This window comes from Myotis nattereri, assembly GCF_964212035.1.
Source record: "Myotis nattereri genome assembly, chromosome: 2".
NCBI lineage: Eukaryota > Metazoa > Chordata > Mammalia > Chiroptera > Vespertilionidae > Myotis > Myotis nattereri.
In genome coordinates this window covers 167,074,218-167,102,196 of record NC_138076.1, presented here as the reverse complement: position 1 = coordinate 167,102,196, position 27,979 = coordinate 167,074,218, and the positions used below count along the sequence as shown (strand labels likewise).

The 27,979-nt window shown below is 41.0% G+C and overlaps 2 protein-coding genes and 1 pseudogene across 3 annotated transcripts in view; 2 read left to right on the top strand and 1 right to left on the bottom strand.

Annotated features, from left to right (window-relative positions):
- LOC308514562 (tubulin alpha-1C chain) overlaps positions 1-27,979 on the top strand; it is a 116,668-nt gene that overhangs the window by 11,225 nt on the left and 77,464 nt on the right. The window lies entirely within an intron of this gene.
- On the bottom strand, positions 9,003-13,451 carry LOC308514561 (tubulin alpha-1A chain). Its single transcript, XM_081084742.1, has 4 exons — positions 13,104-13,451; positions 10,800-11,022; positions 10,532-10,680; positions 9,003-10,197 (listed from the first exon to the last, which is right to left on the bottom strand). Exons 1-4 carry the CDS (start codon positions 13,104-13,106, stop codon positions 9,217-9,219), a joined length of 1,356 nt encoding a protein of 451 aa, XP_080940868.1. The 5' UTR covers positions 13,107-13,451; the 3' UTR covers positions 9,003-9,216.
- Positions 23,742-24,246, top strand: LOC308514244 (ATP synthase F(0) complex subunit C2, mitochondrial-like; annotated as a pseudogene). Its single transcript has one exon. The product of its transcript is annotated as an ATP synthase F(0) complex subunit C2, mitochondrial-like (transcript).

Here is a 27,979-nt window from a genome sequence, read left to right as displayed (position 1 = left end):
AGCAAGAAATATTCAAAGTGATGAATAGCAAGGATCTACAACCAAGATTACTCTACCCAGTAAAGCTAGCATTTAGAATTGAAGGTCAGATAGCTTCACAGACAAGAAAAAGCTAAAGAAGTTTATCACCACTAAACCAATATTACATGAAATCTTGAAGGGTATCCTATATAATAAAAGACTAATATGCAAATCAACCGAACAGCGGAATGACCAGTCGCTATGATGCACACTGACCACCAGAGGGCAGATGCTCAACGCAGGAGCTGCCCCCTGGTGGTCAGTGCACTCCCACGGGGGAGCACCGCCCAGCCAGAAGCTGGGCTCACGGCTGGTGAGCACAGTGCCAGTGGCAAGAGCCTCTTCCGCTTCCACGGCACCACTAAGGATGTCCAACTGCCGGCAAGGGCTCCTGGACTGCAAGAGGATGCAGGCCGGGCTGAGGGACTCCCCCCGCCCCCAAGTGCACGAATTTTGTGCACTGGGCCTCTGGTTCTTTAAGAAAAGGAAGAAGAAAAAGAAGAAGGAGGAGGAGGAGAAGAAATATGAACAATAAAATGGCAATACATACATACCATACCTATCAACAATTAAATCTAAAAATCAAAATAAATGAAAAAGAAATCTAATGAACAAAATAAACTGGTGAATAAAATAGAATCAGAGACATGGAAACATGGAGCAGACTGCATATTGTATGATTCCATATGAAATGTCCAGAATAGGCAAATCCATTGAGACAGAAAATAGATTAGGGGTTGCATAGGGCTAGTGGTTGCCTAGGTGACAGAGTTTCTTTTGGGGGTGATGAGATGTTCTAAAATTGATTGTGATGATGGTTGCATAACTTTGTGAATATACTAAACACCATTGATATGTACACTTTTAATGGGTGCATTGTATATGTGAATTACATTTCAATACAGATGTTTTCTATCTATATATAAAAGCCTAAATGACCATTACAACCGAATGACTGGAATGACCCATGGACCAGTCGCTATGATGCGCACTGACCACCAGGGGCAGACGCTCAATGCAAGAGCTGCCCCCTGGTGGTCAATGCACTCCCACAGCCAACCTCCCGCACCTGGTCCAGCAACAGTCGCCTCCTCTCCTGACCCCATTGGAGCCTTTGGCCCCAGGCTGGGTCAGGGAACTGGGGGTGGGTGGCGGTGGACGCAGCCCCTTTCCCAAGGGGGCTGAGGACCAGCTCCCTCGTTGAGGCTGGTGGCCAACCTCCTGCACCCTGTCTCTCCCCCCGGCCAGCAGGTCCCAATCGGCCCATGGTCCCTCCCCCTGTCCTGCCTTTGACCAGCAGGCCCAGATCAGCCCAGCCCTGATCAGCCCTGATTGCCTGCCAGGCCTAGGGACCCCACCCATGCATGAATTCATGCACCAGGCCTCTAGTATAAGAAATGAAAACAAGAGATAAAGTGTGAGAGGCAGGGTTAGCCTTGGGGTAGGAAGAGTGGCTATTATTCTATCACTGTGTACTTTGAATTTAATAGCTCAGGATACTTAAAATAGCTACCAAAATATCATCTGCTTTGCCTTAGATGGTGCTTGAAATTGTCTTTTCCTGACGATTCCTTTAAAAGTCCAATCTTACCCTCGCCAGTGTGTTCAGTGGTTAGAGCATTGGCCCATATACCAAAGGATCACAGTTCAATTTCTGGTTAAGGGTATGGGGTGCAGGTTCCATCCCTGGCCCAGTTGGGGTGTGTGTGGGAGGGAACCAATCTCTCACATCCATGTTTCTCTCTCCCTCCCTCCCTACCTGCTTTCTACTCTCTCTGAAAAACAATGGGAAAATATCCTTGGGTGAGGGTTAACAACAATAAAGTCCAATCTTTAGTTCCCAAAACTTCCCTGTATAAAATACCAATACTTTGGGGAAAGATGATATCTTAAGTAATCAACCATTATTTTTACAGATGCTAGTGGACTATTGGTAGAAATTAATAGTAAAGAAACAAAATGGGATATAGTAGGGCATGGAAAAGGGTTGAGAATGGTCAGTACCGGAAAGTGAAGTGCTGAATAAGAATGTGAGAAGTCATCAAAAGAAAATTTCAGCTACATTGGAGTATTCCTAAAGTAGGTGCTATTGACTTACATTGCCTAAATCATACACTCTTGATAAAATTAAGATTTTTGCTCTTTACCAAAAAAAAAAAAGGAAAGATTCAAGGTTGCAGGTGAGACATTTGCTTAGCACCTTTAATGTATGCTTTTGCAGAAATTGCTTCCTGACTCATTGCCACAAAATGATTTATAAAATAATGTTTGGGGAGGTTAACTGCAAGTGTCATCTAGAACATGCAACATTAGGTATAAATAGACTTGTAAAAGTAATAGAGTGCATCATTAAGGAATATCCTGGATTTTTTTACACCCAGCCTATATAGCTAGTATAAATAGGCCTTTAAGGTCAAATCAGAGAAATTCATCCTTTAAAAAAAAAAAAAATTTCCTGCCTGGCCAGCGTGGCTTAGTGGTTGAGTGTCGACCTATGAACCAGGAGGTCATGCTTCGATTCCTGGTCAGGACACATGCCCAGGTTGTGGGCTCAATCTCCAGTGTGGGGCGTGCAGGAAGCAGCTAATCAATGATTCTCTCTCATAATTGATGTTTCTCTCTCTCTCCCTCTCCTTCCCTCTCTAAAATCAATAAAACTACATATTACAAAATATTTTCCATTTCCTTTGTTTTACATATTTATTTTAGAAAATTCAGACAGCCTAAAAAGTTATAATGAAAGTAAAATTTACCTGAAATCCCATCATTAGTAAAAATACTGTTAAAGATGCTTTTAGATATCTTTCTATGCATATACATATATAATTTTATGTAAATAGACTTATACTATATGTTGCAGAAAAACACGACTTGGCATTATAGTTGATTATGAATCTTTTAAAGACATTTCTTTTATTTATTTATAATTTTCAAGTCTCCAAAGAAAAAACTAGATCCAAGATCTGTGGTTTTCTAACTAATTAGATAATTTGTACAATGTATATGGTTATTGGTTAAATTAATATAAAGCTAGTAAGATGATCTTAATTTATTTAATTAATACAGGAATAATTTATGAACTAACAAAAATCCATTAGTATACATATTTATGGTTCTTTTTAATTCTCTAAATCATATCACAGTGTAAGTATTTTGCAGTTAGCCCAAGTCTTGGAATTAAGGGGCTACATTCCAGAATGCTAAAGCTAGACTCTGTAGCATAACAGTTTGACAAAAAAGAGTCCTTATCTCTTTATATGATCTGTCAAGAGTAACAGAGAATCTGAAACTTAACATAGAGAACAGACATGATCAAATTTAATCTTAAGTCCTTCATCTTAGCCTGGTTGGCCAGATAAAAAGGATCCGTAGTTAGCTTCCTGAGTAGCAAATATTCTTCTCCTTCAGCTTTCTTATCAGGACAGAGAAAGGCAGTTTGTAGTATAATGTCTAAATAAACAAAGTGCCTATGTAAGTGATATCTACCCAAGCCTTAGAAGGATGAGGAGGCTTGCTCTAAGAGAGCTGACACCCCAAGCACTTTGTCCCATGAGGACATTATTCCCTGTATTATACAAAGTGGTCCACAGGGACTCTGTCCATTCTATATATTTTTTTAAATCCTCTGGTATGGTGTCATCTATGACATATTCTCTTGTCAAGTGCATGCTTTCCTGGCATGTGCACATGCACATGCACACACAAAGTCTTTTGTGATTTTGATTGGAATTGCACTGAATCTACAGATCAATTTGAGAACTGAATTTTTATGAGATTACTCTTCCAACCCATGGACTATATATAATAATTCCATTTGTTTAGGTGTGCTTTAGTGCTTTTCCAATAAAGTTGTATTAAAATGCATCTTGTCGCCTGGCTGGTGTGGCTTAGTGGTTGAGCATCGACTCATGAACCAAGAGGTCATTGGTTCAATTCCTGGTCAGGGCACATGCCCAAGTTGTGGGCTCAATCCCCTGTGGGGGGCATGCAGGAAACAGCGATCAGTGTTTCTCTCTCATCAATGTTTCTATCTCTCTGCCCCTCTCCATTCCCCTCTCTAAAATCAATAAAGGCATATTTAAAAAATAAAACGACTTGTCTGAACAGACTTTGCTAGTAGCATGTAGAAATGTATTTAAAATGCATCTTTCCCATTTTTATCCTTCTGTCTTGCAGTTTTATCCCTAGTCACTTTATGTGTGTGTGTGTGTGTGTGTGTGTGTGTATATATATATATATATATATATATATATATATATATATATATTATTGATTTTTTTACAGAGAGGAAGGGAGAGGGACAGAGAGTCAGAAACATTGATCAGCTGCCTCCCGCACACCTCCTACTGGGGATGTGCCTGCAACCAAGGTACATGCCCTTGACCGGAACCAAACCTGGGACCCTTCAGTCCTCAGGCCGGCGCTCCGTCCACTGAGCCAAACCAATTAGGGCTGGATATCTTTTTAAAATATATATTTTTATTGATTTCAGAGAGGAAGGGAGAGGGAGAGAGATAGAAACATCAATGATGAGAGAGAATCATTGATTGGCTGCCTACTGCACATCCCCTACTGGGGATTGAGCCTGAAACCCAGGCATGTGCCCTTGACCAGAATCGAACCTGGGACCTTTCAGTCCACAGGCTGATGCTCTATCCACTAAGCCAAACCGGCTAGGGCGAGTCACTAACTTTTTAAAAAAAATCTTTATTGTTGAAAGTATTACATATGTCCCCTTTTCCCCCCTATCGATCCCCTCTAGCCCACCCCCACCCCCATCCCAAGCCCTCACCACCCCACTGTCTGCATCCATGGTCCATGGGTTTTGCATATATGCATACAAGGTCTTTGGTTGATTACTTCCCACCCACCCTCCCCCGCCTTCCCTCTGTACCATGCTTCCATGTCTCTGAATCCATTCAGTTCATCAGTTTATTTTGTTAATTAGAGTCCACATATGAGTGAGATGATGTGACACTTGTCTTTCTCTGACTTTAAGTCACTAACTTGATATTAGGTTAGATTCATTTGTTTCATATGGCTTAATTTTTAGAGATATTTTTCCACTTTGATTTAATTCTTTTTTTTTAAAATATATTTTATTGATTTTTCACAGAGAGGAAAGGAGAGAGATAGAGAGTTAGAAACATCGATGAGAGAGAAACATCGATCAGCTGCCTCCTGCACATCTCCTACTGGGGATATGCCCGCAGCCCAGGTACATGCCCTTAACCGGAATCGAACCCGGGACCCTTCAGTCCGCAGGCCGAAGCTCTATCCACTGAGCCAAACCGGTTTCGGCTGATTTAATTCTTTATTATAATTTTATAATGCAGTTACATGTTTTTATAGTAAAATGATCCAACAAATACATTCAAAGTTTGTATTTGAATATTCCCTACAAAAGGTAACTATTTTTTAAGTTCTTGATTTATGCTTTTATTGCTTGTTTGTTTTTCAAATTATGGTAGAATGTTCGTAACATAAAATCTACCACTTTTAACCCTTTTTTAAGTGTACAATCCAGTATCATTAAGTACATTTGCATTGTTTTGCAATAATCACCTCTATTCATCTCCAGAACTTTTTCATAATTCAAAACTGAAAATTTGTAACTGTTAAACAGTAACTTCCTATTATCCAGCCCCTGGTAAACTATTCTTTGTGTCTATATGAATTTGACTATTCTAGGTACCTCATATAAGTAGAATCAGGCAACATGTGTCCTTTTGTGTTTGGCTTATTTCACTTAGCTTAATGTTTTCAACGTTTATCCATGTTGTAGCATGTGTCAGATTTTCTTTTCTTTTAAGGATTAATAATATTATATTGGCCTTGGCCGGTTTGGCTCAGTGGATGCAGTGTCGGCCTGTGGACTGAAGGATCCCAAGGTTCAATTCTGGTCAAGGGCACATGCCCAGGGTGTGGACTTGATCCCCGGTAAGGGGCGTGCAGGAGGAAGCCAATCAATGATTCTCTCTCATCATTGATGTTTCCATCTCCCTCTCCCTTCCTATCTGAAATCAATGAAAATATACTTTTAAAAAATATTACATTGTATGTATATACCACATTTTGTTTATCCATTCATCCATTAATAGATATTGCTTTCACTCTTGGGCTATTGTGAATAATGCTGCTAGGAGCACAGGTATACAAATATCTGTCCAAGTCCCTGCTTTCAATTTTTGAATATATACTCAGAAATGGAATCGCTGGATCATATGGTAATTCTGTATTTAATGTTTTTAAGTAGCTGCCATGCTGTTTTCCATTGTTGTTTAAATGAAACTAACACAAAATATAATGAGCTCATGGATTTTAACATTTTATATGGTTCAATCCATTGCACTCACTATTGTACCACAATGAAAGCTCCTTCAACTTGACTCCTGTACATATTATTATAGTTTTTGATATCTTCCTTGCTTTCTGGAATGAGAAAGTATTTGAGGCTGAACTTGTATATTTCCTGTTCCAAGCTTGGAACCAGTCTTTCCTCTTAAAACATTCTGGTTCTTTTTAGTGGGAAATAGTATTTAGAGACAACCATCTGAATGCTAGGGATACTCATTGCTATGGTGGTCCTAGGCCTTGTCAGTGAAGGACAAAGCTATAAAATGTGGGGGGTTTTCTTTCATAATAGAAAATATATAACAAATTCATACTATTTTCAATTAAAATTAGGATCATAGAGCTCTTTTCCCCTTTGATTTATACTTGTATCTCTTTTATCCTGCACTTGACCCATTCAATCAAAAATCATTGCATACATATCATATTTCTTATACTTTGCTAGTTTCTAGGAATGCTCATTAAAAGCTTACATTTGGCCTTGTCAGTATCGCTTAGTGGTTGAGCATCCACTTATGAACCAGAAGGTCACTGTTGATTCCCGGTCAGGGCATATGCCTGGGGTTGCAGGCTCTATCCCCAGTAGGGGGTATGCAGGAGGCAGCCTATCAATGATTCTCTCTCATTATTGATGTTTCTATTTCTCTCTCCCTTTCCCTTCCTCTCTGAAATCAGTAAAAACATTTTTTTTAAATAAAACGTCCACTTGATCTACTTTCTACATTGTTATTTTTTTTATCTGAATGAGGACTTTTATTTTTTGTTCGTCAGATATATTTGCATTGGCTTCTAATAAAAACTGCTGAGCAGCCCTAGCTGGATGGCTCAGATGGTTGGAATGTCACCCCATACACCAAAAAGGTTTCAGGTTAGATTCCCAGTCAGGGCACATATCTAGGCTGCAGGTTCAGTCCCCAGTTGGGGTATGTACAGGAAGGTAACCCATCAATGTTTCTCTCACACATCGATGTTTCTTTCCAATCACTTGGAGGAGAGATACAGCAACAGGGTGGTAATATTAAGAAACCCACTTCTGTCTAGCTACCTCTATGGAGAAAAAGGAGCACACTGGTCTAGAAAAGCAGAGCTTGATTCTGTGTACTGAAAGTCATTCTGCTAATCTAGTTCTTGAAATTACTGAGTAATTACTAATGAATTAGGATGAAAAAAGTATAGTAAATAAACTAGTAACATGGTTTATTATCAAGTATTATGGACTGTACACAATTGTGTGTGCTGTACTTTTATACAATTGGCAGTTCAGTAAATTTACACCAGCATCATTACAAACATGAGTAATGTGGTATGCTAGAATGCTACAATGGCTACATTACTGGGTGACAGGAATTTTTCAGCTTCATTATGTATGGGACCACTGTCTTATATGAGTTTGTTACTTCCTGAAATGTTATGTGGCACATGACTGTATTTCCATTAATTTACATTAAACTCAGATTCCAGTAACTACAATGGTATTACGCCCCTTAGTTGGCAGTGTCAAAGGAAAGATAAATAGGCTATTGATACTAAAACAAACAAAACAAAATTTTATCACCACTGGATGTTTTACCAGAACAAGGTACCATGATAGCACAAGACAATTTGTTATCCTGGATCCTTAGCCTTTTGGTCAGTTGGACTAGCAGGTGAACTCTATTGTTGAAGAAAACATTTGTCCAAAACGGTTTCTCTTACCATGTTGATGCTGATGCCTACAATTGCACTGAGTTTTATTCTTTGAAGTGCCTGACCCATACTAAAGTAAGAATATCTTTGGAGAGCTAAAATTCAGATAAATAATTAACACTAGTGAATAAAATTTTTTTTTGGTAAGAGAACATCTATTGGGTAAACTAGAGATAAAGTAACTCCTAGGAGAAATGGGCTTAGGAAACAAGTTATAGAAGTAAAGGAAGAGAGTTTGGGAGTGAGGAACCTAATGGTAAAATGCGGGGCGGGGGGCATTTAGGAAGGAGGGGCAAGGGAAAGAGAAAGGCAAGGGCGTGCTCCTGGGAGAGCACATAGAGTGAATAAATTTATTTAGATTTTCCATTGTCACATTCCAAATAAGTTTGGAAAAAGAAAGAACTAGGTAGAGCATAGGGGAAAACTGCTTGGAGAGCAGACTTCTTTTGCAAACCCAGACAGAGGAAGCATGATAGCACTAGATACATGCCAAGTAGGGGGTATGAAAATAAGCTTGTAAGACCTGATGATGCATTTGGACACTCACCATTTTATGTTAGTTGTATGAAACTCAGCAACCAATCAGACATTGGCTGTGTATTAGCAATTGGAACCAGTCTTTCCTCTTAAAACATTCTGGTTCTTTTTAGTGGGAAATAGTATTTAGAGACAACCATCTGAATGCTAGGGATGTCAATTGTCAAAAGTACTAGCATTTTAAGTAACTATTAGAATGGAGTCAAAATTTAAGAATATCATGGATATTATTTAATTATAATATTAGATATATATTTTATAATTTATAATACATGAATATAATTTGAAATAAAGTCACTTTGTAATATATGTATACATCAGTCAACATTTATCCTTTCTACTCAACATACTAAATAAGTACATAAATATTTTCAGACACCCAAATAGAAAACACAAGTCTGAACTCATTTAAGACAGGGAATACTTTATTCAAACCCATCAGAGAAATTGACAATTTGGATCTGTAACAAAGCATTGTGTTTTAAAGCATAGGCCAGTAATTGTATATGAGAGTGTACACTGCTTTACATACAAATGAACTGATCAGACCAGAACTTTTCAATGTTTAAAACAGAATAAGTTTCCCTGTAAAAGCAGCACCGTTGTGACATTTTAAATTTAGTATTCCTCTCCTTCTTCCTCACCCTCTCCTTCAACAGAATCCACACCAACTTCCTCATAATCCTTCTCAAGGGCAGCCATGTCCTCACGGGCCTCAGAAAACTCTCCTTCCTCCATGCCCTCACCCACGTACCAGTGGACAAAGGCACGCTTGGCATACATCAGGTCAAACTTGTGGTCCAGGCGAGCCCAGGCCTCAGCAATAGCTGTGGTGTTGCTCAGCATGCACACAGCTCGCTGTACTTTGGCCAGGTCTCCACCAGGGACCACAGTGGGAGGCTGGTAGTTAATGCCAACTTTGAAGCCAGTGGGGCACCAGTCCACAAACTGGATGGTACGTTTGGTCTTGATGGTGGCAATGGCAGCATTGACATCTTTGGGGACCACGTCACCACGGTACAACAGGCAGCAAGCCATGTATTTACCATGGCGAGGGTCACATTTCACCATCTGGTTGGCTGGCTCAAAGCACGCATTGGTGATTTCTGCTACAGAAAGCTGTTCATGGTAGGCTTTCTCAGCAGAGATGACAGGAGCATATGTGGCCAGAGGGAAGTGGATGCGGGGATAGGGCACCAGGTTGGTCTGGAATTCAGTCAGATCAACATTCAGGGCTCCATCAAACCTGAGGGATGCAGTGATGGAGGACACAATTTGACCTATCAACCTATTCAAGTTAGTGTAGGTTGGGCGCTCAATATCGAGGTTTCTACGACAGATGTCATAGATGGCCTCGTTGTCAACCATGAAGGCACAGTCAGAGTGCTCCAGGGTGGTGTGGGTGGTGAGGATGGAGTTGTAGGGCTCAACTACAGCTGTGGAGACCTGGGGGGCCGGGTAAATGGAGAACTCCAGCTTGGACTTCTTGCCATAATCGACGGAGAGACGTTCCATCAGCAGGGAGGTGAACCCAGAACCAGTTCCCCCACCAAAGCTGTGGAAAACCAAGAAGCCCTGAAGGCCTGTGCACTGGTCAGCCTGTCAGAAAAGAATAGAGGAAACATAGTTATTGCTTTTTGTGATGTATTTTCACTTTTCATACATTCCAATGATATAAATCTTATTTTGACAGGAAACACTTAAAAAAAAATGTAGGCCTTTCTGGAAGAACTCAGCATTTCTTCATTAAAAATATTTCTTGATTAAAATTTATGAAATGATTTCAAATAATTCATGTTTTAACAAACAATGAATAATTCATCTACCACTCTTTATTACATTTCAATTCTGTGTTTGAAAAAAAAAAAAAAGAGCATACTTTAAATGTCTTCCTTGGGCTCATTAATTTCTTTATTCTTGAGAAGAAACATACCAGTTTCCGAATTCGGTCCAGGACCAGGTCAATGATCTCCTTGCCAATGGTGTAGTGTCCACGGGCATAGTTATTGGCAGCATCTTCCTTGCCTGTGATCAGCTGCTCAGGGTGGAAGAGCTGGCGGTAGGTACCAGTGCGAACTTCATCTGCAAAAAGGAAACAAAGCAGCTGCCCATCACTAACAACCTGCACAGCCTGCTCAACCCCAAGGCCTCACAGAGCCCCCAGGACACACCTCCAGTCCCAGACCCCGGGATCAACTCACCAATGACTGTGGGTTCCAGGTCTACAAACACTGCCCTGGGCACATGCTTGCCAGCGCCCGTCTCACTGAAGAAGGTGTTGAAGGAGTCATCTCCCCCGCCAATGGTCTTGTCACTTGGCATCTGGCCATCGGGCTGGATGCCGTGTTCCAGGCAGTAGAGCTCCCAGCAGGCATTGCCGATCTGGACACCAGCCTGGCCAACATGGATGGAGATGCACTCACGCTGTTAAAAGGAAACAAGAAAAATTGTAATATTAGGTTGTGGTAGCATTTTGAATTTTCAGTAGATTTAAAAAAATATTTCTAGTAACATACAGGTTGTCTTCAAATTTATCAGTGGTCATATCCCTAACATGATAAAAATGATTTTAAAGAAAGCACCTGCTACAAATGCTGCATATGGGTGTGGCCTGAATAATGTTGCACTGTTTAGCATATGGTGCAAGTCCATTGTTCCCACAGGCATGCTTAAATAAATTTTCCATATTTAAAAAATATTCAAAGCACAGATTTTATAAAATGAAGTTAATTGAATGATTTAAAATCAAATCATTAATTGGAATCAATATTACTACCACCTTCCCCTTTAAATAAAGATAAGAGTTTCTTCTAAATATGATTTAGTATTTCAACATGGACATCTGCACTGCAGCTGAGGCTAGAAGCCACACCCTTCTGCAGACTATCTGCAGAATCCATCTGTACCAGGGGGTTGGAAGCTCTGCAAGGGCTGACTCCTGTCTTGCTGAATTTGTGGTGCCTGGTGCTAGCCTGTACTGTCTGCTACATTATTTAACAGAGCAAGCTCTATTTCCAGAAACTGCCTACATGATCTCATTGTGCCATTCTGCCAGTTTTCCTCCTCTGAGCCAGGCTAGGACCATATGTCTAAATTGAAATGAATTAATGAAGATGCATTCGAACAAAAGACAGCTGGACACAGAGTATAATTCTTCTTTGTCTGCAGCAATTTCATTACTTTTTAAAAAAGTTTCTCCAGAATTTTGTCCACTGTAAAAAACTGAAAAATTATGAGTATCTTTATTTTTTATGAGTTTCTTTAAAACAGTTCCTAAATTAGAAACAAATATCACATGAGAAGCTACCAAACAAAGAACCCAGTGAAAGAATAATGAAATATATATTTTAAAAAACAAAATAGTACCTATTTTCATTGAGATTTTTCTACTCACTGTAAAATGTTCATACTAATCACATTCAATAGGTATTTTCTTCTCTATGGTCTTTATGGCTACAACTTCTATTGTCTGTCCATTGTCTCTTCACTGACATGGGGGGGGGGCAGGAAAGGGCGTTTCCCTGGATCCTGAACATTGGGGTACCCTGGCTCACTCACACACTGGTTTTTCTCATTGAACATGCGGCTCGCTCTCTCTCTCTCTCTCTCTCTCTCTCTCTCTCTCTCTCTCGTCAGTCAGGGTGGGGTAGCCAAAGGCCAGACTTTAAAGGGCTTGTCAAGTGAATTGTGATTTTGCTCCTCAAGTAAAACTATTTCATCTAATAAATTTTAGCAGTGAATGAAAAGCCTTTTAACGCCTACAGTTCTGCAATGATGAAAGACTTTTTACTAAGTCTTCTCTTGACAGAAGAGGTTTAGCAAGAGTGAACCCGCCTAGTGGCTCCAAGGCCAGAGAAGCCAGAAACAAACAACGCCCCTGCGCCGCCCTGACGCCGGCACCAACAGAAACTAACCACTTTCCCCATTAATATACGGGTATCTTTCTAAAATGCCGACTAACCAGCGAGGGAACTTTTTTTTTAACTAACCCAAGGCTCCGCTCTGTCCCAGTCCTTCTCTGCCCCCAGCATACACCCACCGACCCCTGGTCTTTTGGGCGACTCCTCCTCTCCCAGTCCCTCGGGAAACACGCGAGGAAGAAAAGAGCCTCTCGGAGTCACACGGATACAGTGTACACATACCCGGCGGCCAAGCAGGAGACGCCGCGATCTCTTTCCCTGCCCTAGACCCTTTCATCGCCAACAGATGGGCTGCTGTGGTTTGGAAAGGCTCAGATAACAAAAACCCTTCCACGTCGCCTTTGTTCTCCCCCGCGGTTCGGCGGCGCCCAGGGCGCAGTTCTTGCTGGGCTGGTGCACTCCGCACTGCGGCGGCGGCCGGCCCCAGGATTTGGGGTAGACGAAGGTTAACCTTGCCAACAAAGCGTAAGGCTACCCCCTCACCAAAGAAGTCGTAAAGGGAATGGGGCTTCAGATTTTCCAATAGACCCTGGAAGATAGACCCCACCCAACGGCCACAAAGAGCCAGGGAAAACCAATTCTTACCATGGTTGCTGCTTTGAGGCTGCCGAGCGGATGGCGGAGAGGAAGAGGAGAGCTTGTTGTTGCTTCTTACAGCGCGACTCTTAGGCGGTCGATGTAAGAGAACCTGCGGCACATGGGCGGATGCAGCTCCCTATATACAACTCAGTCACCATGGGGATGGGCTGGGGCCTTTTCCAGTTGGTCCAGACCCCTCAATCTGCCCAGAGAAGCCACGACAGGAGAGTTGTGATTGGTGCAAACGACATGGGATGAGGTAATTTCTCCCCCACCCCCTTTTTCCTAGCATCCGTAGGCTGTTTGCATCCTTCAGACAAAGAGACCGAGAAAAAACAGTCGAGCATCCATTGTGGGGTGGGGCTGGAAAGGGGAGTGCAAAAAGGAAGAAAGAGAACTGGGGTTGGATGATTTTATGTTGCTTTAACCTTAAACTACAGTTAAAATCACCAATGTAAAGTTTTTTCCCAACACTTAATCGCAGAATTTGTGTTGTGATGAAATATTTAATGGAAAATTACTCCCAGTTCCTCCGTCAAAGTACAGTATATTGAACTCGACCATATTCGGTGAGGATTCAACATTTCTAATTGCTTTAAAATAAAGTAGCAGAGACGACGGGAATGACGCTTAAAATGGCTTGGGTAAATGTGATTTTTTAAAGGTTCAATAATAGAGCCACCCAAAATGGTTTCCCTGGTTCCAGTAATTTATTTTCAGACCTTCTTTTGCTCCCCCCTCCCCCCGAAATAGCTAAACAAAAATGGAAGATGGAAAGAATAACCATGCTAAATATGGAAGCACACAAGTGATTTTAACATGGCAATAATTAAGATCTAATGAACATACCGCAGTTAAAGAGTTTACTAGAAATATTCCTTTACCAGAAGTCTATGTAATATGAATCATGTTTCCTGATAAAGAATTGAGAAAATACAAGGAGAAAGAATTGAGTTGAGAAGCTAATACTACCTGTGCATGCAGTTATATTTTACATTGTTCTGTTTTCTGAAATGAGAAAAATAACTGAAACACCAAATTAAAAAGGAGAACTGTACAGTGGAAAAGGAAGACCATTTTGTAATGTTGCCTCCATCCACAGACAACTGTGTGATGGTAGCTCAATAACTGCATTTCTTTTTTTACGGATCTTATATGAATTCAGTAAAACTCTGAGAGGCAACTGTGGGAACTGTAGCCAGCCTCACACCGTTGCTATTCAACTAGAGATTGGTGGTTGCTCAATTGCCTCTTGGGACAAAAAGGCTTTGCTTTCACTCCTTAGGAAATGGATTGCAGTAACATTCTTTTGCTACTTGGAAAGGCTCCATTATCAACAAGGATAGGCTATGCAGAATAAGACGGGACTGAGTACTCCTGACATGGCTAATGCAATCTCAGAGGTAAAGAGGTTTGTAATGGCCACGAAGTTGAAAATTTGTATTTTCCCTTTGGTTTTCAGTGACGTATTTTTAGGGTCTGCAGCACCATTTACAATGCTCTGCAGAGATCATTCATTCCTGCTGGGTGGGCCAGCAGAGCTGGGCTGAGAGGGAGGGGCTTGAAGACAGCGGCTACAGGTTGTGGTGTTACAATGGTGGCCATGTAATTTTCTAGCCTGCTATCCACAGCTCTGCTTTACTTACTCTAATTTGCTTCAGTAGTCTTCCCTGGGAGTGGGGGAGGGCCCCAACGTACAGATTACTTTATCTACTTCTAGTGTAATTCATAGGAAAAATAATCTTTAACATCATCTTATCTTTCTTTAGCAAATAGAAGTATGTATCAGTAAAAAGACAGGGAAATTAAGAACAACTTAATGCTTAATGCTTTCTAAGCTCAGAAGTACATTTACTAAAAATAAGAATTAAATGTCATGGGCAAGTTTAAAGATTAATTAAGTAGCTCATTAAAAATATTTCTTTTAAAATTTTAATAATGAAATAAATTAGACACTCCTGGACCATGGTAAAGTGTACAAATCTTTTGGGAATGAAAGGCACAGTCTTGAATTTTATTTTCTTTACAATATAAAAAATATGTTATTGTCCAATAGTTTCAATTCTTTGTGCAATTTATGCTGAGGATTAAATAAAAGAGAGGAGGGTTCTTGCAATTGATTCTTTGTAATTCTATCTCAGAGCCATTCTGTTCCTTATGTAAATGAGGATTTTTTTTTGCTCCCTCTGGGCATAAGTAACAATAAGATCTAGGTCACAAATAGACCATATGAGCACTGATAATCTTAAATATATAAATGGGAGAGTAGGGGAAATAACTAATTTATTTTTGTTCCTCCTCTTGTTTAATTGCATGCAAACTATGGGAGGCAAAAAAAAAATTTTTTTTTACTAGTTTACTTATCTTTACTGCCAATTTACATAAAATATTCCACTAATGAATTCATTCTTGTTCACAGTAAGATTAGCATAAAACATTTTTTCCCATTCATAATATTGTGGAATTTAAATTATTTTTTCACGATCCTGGCCACTGTGGTTCCATTGATTGGAGGGTAATGGCATACACCAAAAGGTCTCGGGTTCCACTCTGGTCAGGCACATGCCTAGGATGCAGTTTTGATCCCCGTTGGGGTGCATGCAGGAGGCAACGAAGTTTTTCCCTCTCACATCATTGTTTCTCTCTCTCTCTCTCTCTCTCTCTCTCTCTCTCTCTCTCTCTCGCTCTCGCTCTCTCTCTTCCTTTCTCTCTGAAAACCAATGAACATATCCTTGAATGAGGATTAAAAATAAGTAAATTATTCATTTGTGTGTCTATACCTCTCTTCCATTAACATGTGAATCCTAGTACCTGGCAAAGTGCCTAGCATACAGTAGACGTTATATACATGTTTATTGAATTAAATGAACAGCTTCTGTCTGTGCATATTTTTCACTAACTATTATCATGGTTGGTAATTTAAAGGTATTTAATAAAGTATTTTACTTTTTTATACAATAAGAATGTACTGAGTGTCTATAGTAAGCCCTGGACCATTCTAAATACTATTAGAATTCAGAGGTAGTAGCATGGTCACCTTTCACTAGAGTCTTCAATCTAATTGAAGAAATAAAACAAGTACATGTATCTAGGTTTGAGAATGGTATGTGTTTGTGTGTGTATGGGAAGGAGTCTTGTAGACTCTATTGCATGTATCTAACTTATGTAGGAAACAAGAGTTGTCTACCACTTTTTTCTATTTCTTCACCTTCTACTTATCTCTAAATTCATTCCAATCTGGATTCTGCTCCTACCACTCCTTAAAACCACATGCCCTCCATGTTTGTTGCTAAATTCACTTGACACTTTTTAGTTCTTGTTGACCTATGAAAGTTTTGTTACAGTTGACTATTATCTCTTTTTGAGACACTTTCTTCCCTTGGCCTCAAAAACTCTACATTATCTGGGTTTCCCTCCTACATTTTTTGTGGTGTTTTATTTTTTCTCATTCTCTGCTGGTTCTTCCTCCTCTCCTAATCTTTAAATGTTGAAGTTCCTTAAGGTTCAGTCCTAGACCTTTTCCTCATTTTATTTTATGTGTTTCATCCACTCAATGGATGGTACGTGCTTTCATTTCTAAGGCTGAAGATACTTTCTATATGCGAACGACATCTCTTCTTAGATTCAGATCTTATAGTAAACTTTCAATATCTGGCTGGTTTTCTCACAGGAATCCCAAATTGAACTAGTTATTTTCACATAAACATGCTCCTCCTACAAGGTTTTCTTGCTCAGTATAATGGAGCAGCATACACCTGATTTCTCACATCAGAAATGAGAATTACCCTTGACATCTCCCCTTTCTTTTTTGACTACCATAGAGTCCGTCACTAAGTCCTGTTAAATCTACCTTCTAGCCCTGGCTGGTGTGGCTCAGTTGGTTGAGCATCGTCCAGTGATTGAAAGGTCACCAACTGGGTTGGGGCGTGTGCCCAGGTTGTAGGCTTGATCCCCGGTCAAGAAGCAGCCAGTCGATGTTTCTCTCTCACATCCAGGTTTTCTCTCTCTCTCTTACTCTCTCTCTAAAGCAGTGGTTCTCAACCTTCTGGCCCTTTAAATACAGTTCCTCATGTTGTGACCCCAACCATAAAATTATTTTTGTTGCTACTTCATAACTGTAATTTTGCTACTGATATGAATCATAATGTAAATATCTGATATATAGGATGGTCTTAGGCGACCCCTGTGAAAGGGTTGTTTGACCTCCAAAGGGGTCGCTACCCACAGGTTGAGAACCGCTGCTCTAAAGTCAGTAAAGACATATATTTTTTTAAATCTATCTTCTAGCCTGGACAGTGTGTTACAGTGGTTGAGCATCCAACCAGGAGGTCACAGTTCGATTCCCAGTCAGGGCACATGCCCAGGTTGCAGGCCCGATCCCCAGTAGGGGGCATGTAGGAGGCAGCAGATCAATGATTCTCTGTCATAATTGATGTTTCTATCTCTCCCTCTTCTTTCCTCTCTGAAATCAATAAAAATATACATTTTTAAAAATCTACCTCCTAAATATCTCTCAAATCTTATTCTTTTCTTTCTATCTCTACTGCCTCCACTTTAGTAAGTACATTATCTCTTGTTTGGACAACCTCAGTACCCTCCTGGATTTCCTCTACATTCACTCCTACTCCTGCCCAGTCCAGTCTGCACACAATAGCCAGTGATCTTATTATAGTATATATCACAGATTATGTCACATAATATAGGTCATGTCAGTCCACTGTGTAAATCAAATCGATGGTTGCCTGTTAGTTTTAAGGTGAAGATACCAAATCCTTAATATTGCTCCTTCAATTTTTAAAAATTTTATTGATTTTTAGAGAGAGGAAGGGAGAGAAACACTGATGTGAGAGAGAAACATCTATCAGTTGCCTCCTGCACATGCCCGACTGGGGATCGAACCCAAAATCTGGGTATATGCCCTGTCCGGGAATTGAACCCAAAATCTTTTTGGTGTATGGGATGATGCTCCAATTAACTGGGCCACACCGGCCAGGGTACTCCTTCAGTTTGATAATAGAAGTAAATCTTATACTTAAAAATCTCCTAGAAGACATATTGATTTTAAATTACATTAAAGTTCAGATAATTTCCTGAGAGTTGATTTTGATAGAGAAAAGGGAGGCAAAGGGTATAAAAGCGGAATGTTCACTTAATAATTATGTATTATGCAATAAAAGTATGTTTTATGCATTCTTGTTTTTATGCAGTTTTTATAATAAAATTTTTTTTATATATTTTATTGATTTTTTACAGAGAGGAAAGGAGAGAGATAGAGAGTTAGAAACATCGATGAGAGAGAAACATCGATCAGCTGCCTCTTGCACATCCCCTACTGGGGATATGCCCGCAACCCAGGTACATGCCCTTGACCGGAATCGAACCTGGGACCCTTCAGTCCCCAGGCCGACGCTCTATCCACTGAGCCAAACCGGTTTCTGCTCATTTCTTCTTTTGGAAACAAATATTGATTGCTTACTAAGGTGCATATATTGGACCTGGCATAGTCTAGGTATTTGTTTGGCTAAGATTTAAATGCATGTGGTACACTCTGAAAACTTCCAAGGAAGAGGCATGGCGTGATTCTGTTCAAAGAGAAATATATTACCTACTAGAGCCCTGGTGCACGAATTTGTGCACATGTGGAGTCCCTCAGTCTGGCCAGAGATTGGGGCTGATCGGGCCGGCTGGCCGGCTGGGGGGAGGAACTGTGGGTGGTTGGCCACAGTGGGAGGTTGGCTGTGGGAGTGCACTGACTACCAGGAGGCAACTCCTGCATTGAGTGTCTGCCCCCTGGTGGTCAGTGCATGTCATAGTGACCAGTCGTTCGGTTTTTCGGTCAACCGGCGTAACGGTTGCTTAGGCTTATATATTTAGATAACCTCCTAGTCTTGGCAGGATGGTGTGGCATAGAGAATGCAGAAAGGCTTCCTGGAAGAGATTATACTTGGGGCTATCTTGAAAAATAAATAAGAGTAGTAGGCACACATAAGAGTGTATATGCAAATACATAGACAACTAGGTGAGTTTCAGAAACTAGAGGTGTTTTGTTACATAAAGTGTTAGAAAAGGGACCTGGCTGGAGGATTATGCAAAGAGTCAATTATGAAAGGACCTTATTCCAAACTCAATGAGAGCCATTAAAGGAAAGGAATAATGAACTTTGCATTTCACAAAGATACTTCTGACTGCTGTGTGCAGAGAGAATAAATAGAACAGAATTGGGGGTGGAGGACCATAACGCAGGGAAACTGGTTAGAAGATTGCTGGTTAGTATGATAAGACTGACTTAAGGAAGTTGCAGTAGCAATGGAAAGAAGTAGAAATATTTGGTAAATATATGGAGGGTTGAATCTAAAGGAGCTGGTGATGTGTAGGAATAAGGAGCAGTGAAGAGTGAAGGATGGTTACCGGCTCCAGAGTCAGGCAGACCTAGGTTCAATTCTTTTTGTCACAATTTATACCAGATTAGAAAGACTGTTAGGGTTTTAAAGAATGGACTAGAAAGATGTAAGGCAAGGAGACTGTTTAGGAGGCTATTTTAGTCATCCAAGCTTCATGATAAGGGCCTAAGGCTAATAGAAGAAAGAGATGGATTGGAAGGAAAGAGATGGATTTAAAGGATATTAGGCAGGTTGACTTACCAGATTCAGGAACAGATTTAATAAATTAAAGACAGTAAAGGACTGCAAGAGAAAGAAGTGTCAGAAAAGGTGCTGGGGTCCAACCCCAGCAGGTCCAGGGGTCCCCAAAGGTGTGGACGGAGTCGGCGAAGAAGGAATGACACGGAGACAGCGTTCAGTTGATCAGCAGCCTAGCCAGGATCTCCAGCCAAGTTCTGGTCTGGATCTCCAGCGAAGTTCTGTTTAGGATCTCCAGCCAGGTTCTGTGTCCATGGTCTCTTGCTAGGTTCTTCAGCCAGGTTCTCCAGTTTCGCCAGCCAGGTTCTGTAGCCATGTTCCCTCGCTAGGTTCTCCAGCCAGGTTCAGTCACCAGGTTCTAGTCAGGTTCTCTTGCCAATTTCTGTAGTCAGGTTCAGTCCAGGATCTTTTGCTATGTTCTCTCGCTAGGTTCTGTCTCTAGGTTCTGAGGCCAGTTTCTGTCCAGGATCTTTTGCCATGTTCCCTCCAGCGAAGTTCTTCTGTCTCTAGAGAACGTTCTGTGTAGGTTCTGTGCCAATTTCTGTCTCTCTTCTTTCTGTCTTCTTACATCTGTATTTATACCAGTTGATTCCAATCCTATCAATCTCTATTCCAAAGGTTAGGGCGTTTCTTATCTCCATTCCAGGGAATAAAGATTATGTAGCTTAAGCATGATTGTTCATAGTTAAAGTGATTAATTACCCACCTGGCACTTAGTTAAGAGGTTTTATTCCCTCCCTAACTTCAGGGGAAAATCCCTACCTGGGGAAACAACCTTTCTCAGCGACCTTGGTTAAAACACATAGTGCCTAGAAGGTGAGCAAACATATTAAGAACAGTATGCCATATATGCCAGGTCCCTTGAAACAGCAAGCATGGACCAGCTCCCGGCAAAAAGGAAATAAAAAAAAAAACAGGTCAAAGAAGGAGGAGGAAAAGCAGAAACCATTGATGTTACTGAAACAAAGGAAAGACAGTGTCAAGATAGAATGCTGAGCAATATCAGCTACTGCTGAGGGGTTGTTAATAAGGACAGAAGAATGTTCATTGGAGTTAGCAAAAAGGAAATAAGTATACAGCATGGGCTTGATACAAAAGGTATAAAACTTCTTTCCTGGTCCAGAGTAGTTCAAGGTCTAAGGACAGAAACTATTATTACAATATATTGTGTTGCGTGCTGTGAGAGCAAGGTTCTTGCAGGAACTGCTGGACACAAAGAACTGGGTTACATTTCTTAACTCCATCCCACGATGATGTTCGCTGTCTCATGCCATATCACTGCTTCTGCATGCTTTGTGAAATGACCATCCTATCCACCTCACACGGCCTTCCTTGTGCAGGTTTGAGTTTTAAAAAGACAAATTCAAGCCCTGACCGGTTTGGCTCAGTGGATAGAGCGTCGGCCTACGGACTCAAGGTTCCCAGGTTCGATTCCAGTCAAGGGCATGTACCTTGGATGCAGGCAGATCCCCAGTGGGGGCTGTGCAGGGGGCAGCTGATGGATGTTTCTCTCTCATTGATGTTTCTAACTTTCTATCCCTCTCCCTTCCTCTCAGTAAAAAATCAATAAAATATATTTTTAATAAATAAATAAAAGGACAAATTCAAGCAAGTAGGTTTTCCTTAAATTCTCTAACAAAAACACACCTCACATTCTAAATTTAAAAAGGGTGATGGAGATGATTATGCTGACATGCTGAGTTAACATTTATCTTTATTTCAGTGTTCAATATTGATGCATGTATTGAGTGAATTGGTATTCACTATGTATGGCCTTTAAAGACTGTCTGCTGCATTCAGATTGGCCAAATTCCAACATTAACAATTTAGGTAAGAGTATGATCCCACATCTGAATTCACAACTCTATTTAAAGCTTAATATTATCTTTCTCAAACTCTGGTCAACACAATGCAATATTACTAAATAATAATTTTATTTATTTATTCTGGATAATGATGGTAAGAATTATCTGTGGTCGGCCGGCTGGTGTGGCTCAGTGGTTGAGCATCGACCTATGAACCAGGAGGTCACGGTTCGATTCCCCACCAGGGCATATGCCCGGTTTGCAGGCTCAATCCCCAATGTGGGGCATGCAGGAGGCAACCAATCAATGATTCCCTCTCATTATTGATATTTCTATCTCCCTTCCTCTCTGAAATCAATAAAAATATATTTTAAAAAAATTATCTGTGGTAATTTTGGTAACTGAGTTTCATCTATTTTAGGAAGGACTTTTATGTATACAGCAGAGATAAATATTAATGAATTTCTGTTCCAGAAGTAAGACATAAAACAATGCAATAAGCCCTAGCCAGTGTGGCTCAGTTGGTTGGAGCCTTGTCCTGTACACCAAAAGGTGGTGAGTTCGATTCTTTATCAGGGCACATACCTAGGTTGCAGATTCAGTCCTCGGCTGGAGCATGTGCAATGTTTTTCTCTCACATTGATGTTTTTCTCTCTCTAAAATTAAAAAAAACACATACAAAAACAATGCAATAAATATCCACACTCTGTAATATTAAAAATATATCTCTGGTATTGTAATAAAATGCTTTGAGGTTACTCGCTGATGTTTAGTAATTTACTGAACCACTCTTTAACAAAATATTTTTGCCTTAAGCTACACTTTTTAATTTGTAATTTTGCTCTGGTATATCAAGTCTCCTGATGAAATCTGACATTTGGAAAAAGGGATACAACTTGAAGAGGCTCAGAAGCATCCTGAGAGGAGAAGAAAGACAAGGAAATGGAAAAGATGGATAATCTCAATTTTCCATGCAACACAATCTATAATTTGGTTGCATTTCATTAACTCAGATTACACACACTCAAGAATGCACACTGAACCACCTCTGTCCCGCCCCTCCCCTTCCTTCCAAAGCAGATGGAAATTAGGTGGCAGACTGGGAAGGTTGCCATGGTGCTCTGGCTACAGGGATTTAATAAGAATCAAAAGAAGCTCCAGAGTCCCCTCCCCCAAGCATCCAAATGTGTGTTTCTTTTTTTTTTCTCTCAAATCCTTGTCTTAATTCCATCTTATAGATAACCAGGGTGAGACTAATTTACTAGTGAACAACAATAAAAAACTACTGTTTCCAAAACTGTTTGTAGGTGCATTTCTATTGTTAGAAATAAAATACTGAGGAATTACAACTGGCCCATTTTTAAGTAGAGCCAGCCACACAAAAGGTAAGAATTCATTTTAAAAATATTTTATGCAACATGTCCCCAGTATTTTTTTTTACTGATTTTATCCCCATCAATGACCTGTAGGCATCTCAAATTCAGTATATCCAAATGAGATTAGTTACTTTTCTCCATTATCCTCTTCCCTGTTCTGGAATCTAAATTATTCTATATTCTCACTACCAATTCATTGTCACTATCTTTCTAGTCTACCAAGCTAGATTAAAATAATAACCTCATATAATAATTATGTGTCAGACACCATTCCTAGCACTTTATGTATAATAACTCATTTAAGTTAATCCCAACTGATCACTAAATTATGTCAATTATATTTCAAAATTGTCTTAACAAATATTTATAGAATGAACAAATCACTAATCTTCTAAAGCGTGACCAATTTTATTAGCCAAAGGGCCTAGTTCAAGGGGAGGATGTGGCATAATATTTAGGACTTGGTCCTTGAAGTTTCTTCTTCTTCTTTTTTTTTTTTAATATATTTTATTGATTTTTTACAGAGAGGAAAGGAGAGAGATAGAGAGTTAGAAACATCGATGGGAGAGAAACATCGATCAGCTGCCTCCTGCACATCTCCCACTGGGGATATGCCCGCAACCCAGGTACATGCCCTTGACCGGAATCGAACCTGGGACCCTTCAGTCCGCAGGCCGACACCCTATCCACTGAGCCAAACCGGTTTTGGCTGAAATTTCTTCTTTAAGTGTTACATGTAAAAATCCAAGAGCCACTTACGCCGCCCCCCCCCCCCCCCCGCTCTGTCTTCTCTGCCCTGGGAGCAGCTCCCCTGATCCCCTGAAAATGTATGCCTGCAACAAGTTTGTCTCCCTCCACCCCCTCCTTGGTCCTGAGCACCTTTCAGCGGAGCGGGTCACTGTCTGCAGTGGTGCTGAAACGACCAGAGACACGGACAGATGAGAGCCTCAGCAGCTTGGCAGCCCGCATCCCCTGACCTCGCTTACTTCTAGCCGCAGCTTCCAAACCAGTGCCATTTCAAGGGACATCAACACAGCAGCCAAGTTCATTGGGGCTGGGGCTGCCACAGGAGGGGTGGCAGGCTCTGGGGCTGGAATTGGGACTGTGTTTGGGAGCCTCATCATTGGTTATGCCAGGACCCCTTCTCTGAAGCAGCAGCTTTTCTACGCCATTCTGGGCTTTCCCCTGTTGAGGCCATGGGGCTCTTTTGCCTGATGGTGGCCTTTCTCATCCTCTTCGCCATGTGAAGGGGCTGTCTCCACCTCCCATAGTTCTTTTCCCGGGTCTTGTCTGCCCTGTATGTTCCTTTTCCTACACCTCCCCAGGCAGCCTGGGGAAAGTGGTTGGCTCAGGGTTTGACAGAAGGAAGACAAATACATACTGTATTAATAATAATAAAAAAATCCAAAGAGCCAAAGTAGTAGAAGATAATCCTTTGTAGCATATTGGAATCATCTCTAACCAGTGTTTTCTACATGTGCTAAAATAACTAGGGTGCTCGTTAAAAATACCGATTTCCTGACCTATCCGGTTTGGCTTAGTGGATAGAGCATCGGCCTGCAGACTGAAGGGTCCCAGGTTCAGTTCCAGTCAATGGCATGTGCAGGCTGGATTCCCAGTAGGGGGTCGTGCAGGAGGCAGCCCATCAATGATTCTCATCATTAATGTTTCTATTCCTCTCTCCCTCTCCCTTCTTCTCTGAAATCAATAAAAATATTTTTTTTAAAAAAATTCTGATTTTCTGCAACCCGCTTGGGACCCCTCTCTGCTGCAGAGAGCTTTGTTAGTTTACCTTCTCTAATAAAACTCTGCTTTCACTAATTATATATATATATATATATATATATATTTGTGCACTCGGGGGGGGGGGGGGTCCCTCAGCCTGGCCTGTGCCCGCTCAAAGTCTGGGACCCCTTGGGGGATTACCACCTGCTGGTTTAGGCCTGCTCCCTGGGGAATTGGGCCTAAGCTGCAGTCGGACATCCTTAGCGCTGCTAAGGAGGAGGGAGAGGCTCCTACTACTACCACTGTACTGGCAGCCGTCAGCCTGGCTTGTGGCTGAGCAGAGCTCCCCCTGTGGGAGCGCACTGACCACCAGGGGGCAGCTCCTGCATTGATTGTCTGCCCCCTGGTGGTCAGTGTGTGTCATAGTGACCAGTCATTCCTAGTCTTTCTGCTGTTAGGGTCAGTTTGCATATTACCCTTTTATTATATAGGATAGAGGCCTTGTGCACGGGTGGGGGCTGGCTGGTTTGCCCTGAAGGATTTCCAGGATCAGTGTGGGGGTCCCGCTGAGGTGCCTGGCCAGACTGGGTGAGGGGCTGATGGGTGTTTTCAGGCTGGTTATACCCCCTTCAGGGTGGGGGGGTCCCCACTGAGGTGCTTGGCCAGCCTGGGTGAGGGGCTGATGGCTGTTTTCAGGATAGCCACACCCCCTTTAGGGTGGGAGGTCCCCACTGGGGTGCCTGGCCAGTCTGGGTGAGGGGCTGAGGGCCGTTTTCAGGCTGGCCAAGTCCCCAGCGACAGAAGCTCCCAGCCTCTCCTTTTTTCTTTTTCTTTTTTTATTCTGGGATTTATTTACCTTCTATAATTGAAACTTCGTTGCCTTGAGAGGAGCTCAGAGCTGGCCAGGGTGGGCGGGAGGGAAGCCTCTTGCTCGCTCCAGCTCCATGGCCATGGCCAGCTGAAAGCAGGTATCTGGGGTTTATTTACCTTCTATAATTAAAACTTTGTTGCTTTGAGTGGAGTTGAGAGCCAGCTGGGAAGCTTGGCTTCCTCCATCACTGGAGGAACCAAGCCTCCTGCTTGCTTCAGCTATGTGGCTGCCGGCCGCCATCTTGGTTGGATTAATTTGCATATAGTCGCTCTGATTGGCTGGTGGGCATGGCTTAAGGCGTGGTGAAGATATGGCCAATTTGCATGTTTGTCTTTTATTAGTGTAGATACACACACACACACACACTCTAATGGCCCAGTGCACAAAATTCATGCACATTGAAAGGGAATTAATTAGAGGATGTGAGCATGAGGCAGTCCACGTTTCTGAAATTCAATGACATGAATTTTAGCTATTACTTTGTCAAATAAATGGAATGTACACATATCATTTAAAAGAACATTCAGCTTAATATTAAAAACTCTGGCTACCAAGTCAGGTCTGTTTTCAACTTTTTGCCAGCATTGTAAATTGTTTGCAATTTCTGCCCATTTGGGGTTGCATGTCATGGTTATGAATAAATTGGGCTTGCCATACTTTGTTACAATTGCCATAGTATCCTGATATCACTGCTGCATATTTCTGGGACTACCCTCAAAAGATGATGGAAATATTATCGTTTTACTAGTTGGCACATTGTCATTTTCAGATCTAGCTTTGAGATAATCCATCAAACCACTGTATTTTTCAACTCTCAACTTAGATTGGTTTGCTTTGATGAAATTTATCCAATTGGCCTCCATTTTTGAATATGAATCCACAATAAACTGTTGAGTTAATTTTCCTGCATTTAAAATAGGATTAGCCCTAACTGGTTTGGCTCAGTGGATAGAACGTCAGCCTGTGGACTGAAAGGTCCCAGGTTCGATTCCAGTCAAGGGCATGTACCTTGGTTGCAGGCAAATCCCCAGGTGTGCATGTGCAGAAGGCAGCTGATCGATGTTTCTCTCTCATCAATGTTTCTAACTCTCTATCCCTCTCCCTTCCTCTCTGTAAAAAATCAATAAAATATATTTTAAAAAAATAATAATAAAATCAAATACAATAGGATTAAACGTGTCCCGCACAGAGAGATGAAATCCATAATACTGCATTTGTGTGACTCGTGTCCTTACCTTTTGTCTAGTATTATTGTCGATTACACTGTTGTCTCTGAGTCTTAATGCAATATCTGTTCCCCAGCCTTTTTTGCCATATGAAAAAAGAATAGGATATGTCATTGCATCTAATGTAGGAAACAGGATATTGATTTGTTTCATTTTAGTGGCATTTGGATTATTGGGATCTGGTTTACAATGAATGAGCAAGTCCCTTTCAAAAGGAGGTTGTCCATCTTCGTTTCTGAATATGACAGCAACATTGGTTACACGAGGAGAATTATATCTACCTGGATCACTGTTACGATCGTATTTAATTGCCATTGTTACTTCTGTGGGAGCAATACCTTTTGCTGCTGCTTCAGATTGGGCTTTCTTTTCTACCTCATGTAGCATCTTGTATGATTTTGTTAATTCATTTATTTCATGCATGAGGTTGTCGATGTTGATCATGAGTCTTTCTGAGCAGCCCTGATTTTCTGGCATTGCTAATCTTTTGTAGCTTCGGCTGTATCCAAAATTTAGAGTTGAGCAAGCTTCTGAGAAACACCATCCGAAGGATGTAAAGTTCCAGTACGGTGATAAACTTGTCTGTGTATTTTAAAACAGTATGGCCCATATCCTGATGGCGATGAATATTTGCACCCATGGAAGCAAAAGCAAAAGAACTATATATGGAATGAATATTTTCCATGCAATTTTTACTGTCAGAATCTTCGTTTGTCGTTAATCTTTTAAAATATGCCAGGTAATCTGGAAAATGTATATCATTTGGACAGAACTTTCCCTTTGCTACAGCATCAAGTAAATTTCCCATCAGAGGGTTTTTCCTCAGAGAAATTTCGTGATAGGCAATATTCACATCTAACAGTCATTCCACCACAAATATGTTTGAGAATTGCATCCTCGTGTACTCCATTATTGCTGAGAAGGCAGTTCCTACCAGTATTGGTAGTACTTGTTGATGACTGTTCTCTAGACATATTCTGTCGTCACCACTGCCTTCTTTTAACTTCAAAGGCATGTTGGTCTTTAGACATTTTCTGTCTATGACGCCAGTGTTTTTTGGCATCAGAGCGACATTTTTCCAATAGCTGGTCTTCAGATACATTCTGTCGCAGGCGCCGCCTTCTTTCAAGGTCAGATGCACGTTGCTCTTCAGACATTTTCTGTTGATAATGCCGGCATCTTTCAGCTGCAGAGCTATGTTGTATCAACAGTTGTTCTTTAGACATAGTCCCACCTCTCTA

Bases quoted from the DNA above. Each gene is read 5' to 3' on its own strand.
- LOC308514561 (XM_081084742.1), bottom strand. The intron at 10,681-10,799 runs GTGAGTTGATCC...TCCTTTTTGCAG, and splicing joins CCTGGAACCCACAGTCATTG to ATGAAGTTCGCACTGGTACC. The intron at 10,198-10,531 runs GTATGTTTCTTC...CTTTTCTGACAG, and splicing joins TGGACCGAATTCGGAAACTG to GCTGACCAGTGCACAGGCCT.